This window comes from Diaphorina citri, unplaced genomic scaffold, assembly GCF_000475195.1.
Source record: "Diaphorina citri unplaced genomic scaffold, Diaci psyllid genome assembly version 1.1 scaffold10992, whole genome shotgun sequence".
Taxonomy (NCBI): domain Eukaryota; kingdom Metazoa; phylum Arthropoda; class Insecta; order Hemiptera; family Psyllidae; genus Diaphorina; species Diaphorina citri.
This window is the reverse complement of record NW_007388365.1, coordinates 1-1,765: the sequence shown is the minus strand read 5'-3', so window position 1 is coordinate 1,765 and position 1,765 is coordinate 1. Positions and strand designations below refer to the sequence as shown.

Sequence of the window (1,765 nt, the reverse complement as noted above, 5' to 3'; positions counted from 1 at the left end):
TCTCTTCGATTTCGGGACGATAAGACCATAGCAGTTACAGTTCCCTCTGTCAAACCTCTTAAAAAAAAAAAAATCATTCTGGCAAGATAAACACGGTATATTCTATTCTATTCTATTCTACTTACTAGCCAGCTGGTCTCGTTCCCGACTGGCAATCATGAGCTCCTCCTGGATAATTTGCACGTCAGGGCCCTGGTGCTGTTGCGTTTCCAGCGTGCGCCGCAGGCGATTCATTTCCGCCTCCATTTTGTTTTTCTCGTCGCTCGACCTGCGCAGTTCGGACTGAAGGCGTTCGTATTCGCGCAGCAGCTTGGACATTTCCATCTCGTGCTTGTCGAGAGCTGTGGAATAGAATAGAATAGAAATTAGAATGGATTGGAATATCAGAATAGAATAGAATGGATTTTAGAATGGAATTATTGGAATTGAATACAAGGGAATTGAAGTTAACCTGCGCAGTTCGGACTGAAGGCGTTCGTATTCGCGCAGCAGCTTGGACATTTCCATCTCGTGCTTGTCGAGAGCTGTGGAATAGAACAGAATAGAAATTAGAATAGATTGGAATGTTAGAATAGAATAGAATGGATTTTAGAATTTAATTGAATACAAGGGAATTGAAGTTAAAGTAGAATAGAATAGAAATCAGAATAGAATAGAAGTTAAAGTAGAATAGAATAAATTAGAAATTAGAATAGAATAGAAATTAGAGTAGAATCAATTGAGTGGCCTCCGTCGCCGAGTTGGTATCACACTAGGCTTGCACTCCGGACTTGTACTTGGTCTTTAAAAGCAGAGAGAACCCTTTGAGGAACTGCCAGCTAGCTAGGCTGGTTAGGGTTAGCTGTTCTCCTTCCTGTTTATAGTCCCACAGCCAGACGCTAGTCTTCTCTCTGTTTAACGTCCCCTACGAATAGATGAGAAGGCACGTAGTAATGCTGTGATATCCACACAAGTTGTGAAGAATTTCGGCTCTGTGCTTGGAGTTCGGGGTGCCTCGTGAGGACAATTGAGTAGCTACTTTAATCGAGTAGCGACCAGTGGCGGCATTACCAGTGTAAAATGATATGAGTAGATGAGAATTAATAGTACAGGAAGGTACGTAGTAATGCTGTGATATCCACACAAGTTGTGAAGAGGCTCTCCCCTTTATCACAAATATTCACGATTTGATTTGTCCTTCTTCTTACCTTGGTTAGATTTGTCGAGTTTGTCTCGCAACCTCTCCACTTCGAGTGGCGAGACCGAGCTCTTGTCTTGTTTCAGAGTCTCGTTCTCTTGCAACAGTTTCTCGATGTCGCGCGACATTTTCGAGATCTCCAGCTCCAGTTTGTCTCGTATCTGGGCGGTTTTCTCGTAGCGGTCCAGCAGTTTTTCGTAGGATTTCCGTCTAGACCCTCCGTGAAGAGAACCCTTCATCTCCACTTACCTAGACCCTCCTTGAAGAGAACCCTTCATCTCCACTTACCCAGACCCTCCGTGAAGAGAACCCTTCATCTCCACTTACCTAGACCCTCCTTGAAGAGAACCCTTCATCTCCACTTACCTAGACCCTCCTTGAAGAGAACCCTTCATCTCCACTTACCTAGACCCTCCGTGAAGAGAACCCTTCATCTCCACTTACCTAGACCCTCCTTGAAGAGAACCCTTCATCTCCACTTACCGCTCCCGCATCATATCCAGTTCAACATGGACACGATCCACGTCCTCTTTAGCTTTGTCCTCCGTCTCCTTAACCCGGGCCAACTGTAGCATGGCGCGATCATAC

At 44.9% G+C, this 1,765-nt stretch overlaps 1 protein-coding gene across 1 annotated transcript; it reads right to left on the bottom strand.

Annotated features, from left to right (window-relative positions):
- Positions 1–125: 125 nt before the first annotated feature.
- Positions 126–1,752, bottom strand: LOC113472956 (protein CIP2A homolog; the record flags this gene model as incomplete). The annotated part of the gene is made up of 4 exons (XM_026832735.1): positions 1,661–1,752; positions 1,188–1,387; positions 452–524; positions 126–268 (listed from the first exon to the last, which is right to left on the bottom strand). Coding segments are annotated over exons 1-4 (508 nt in total), but the record flags the coding sequence as incomplete, so codon positions are not given.
- Between the last annotated feature and the right edge of the window lie 13 nt (positions 1,753–1,765).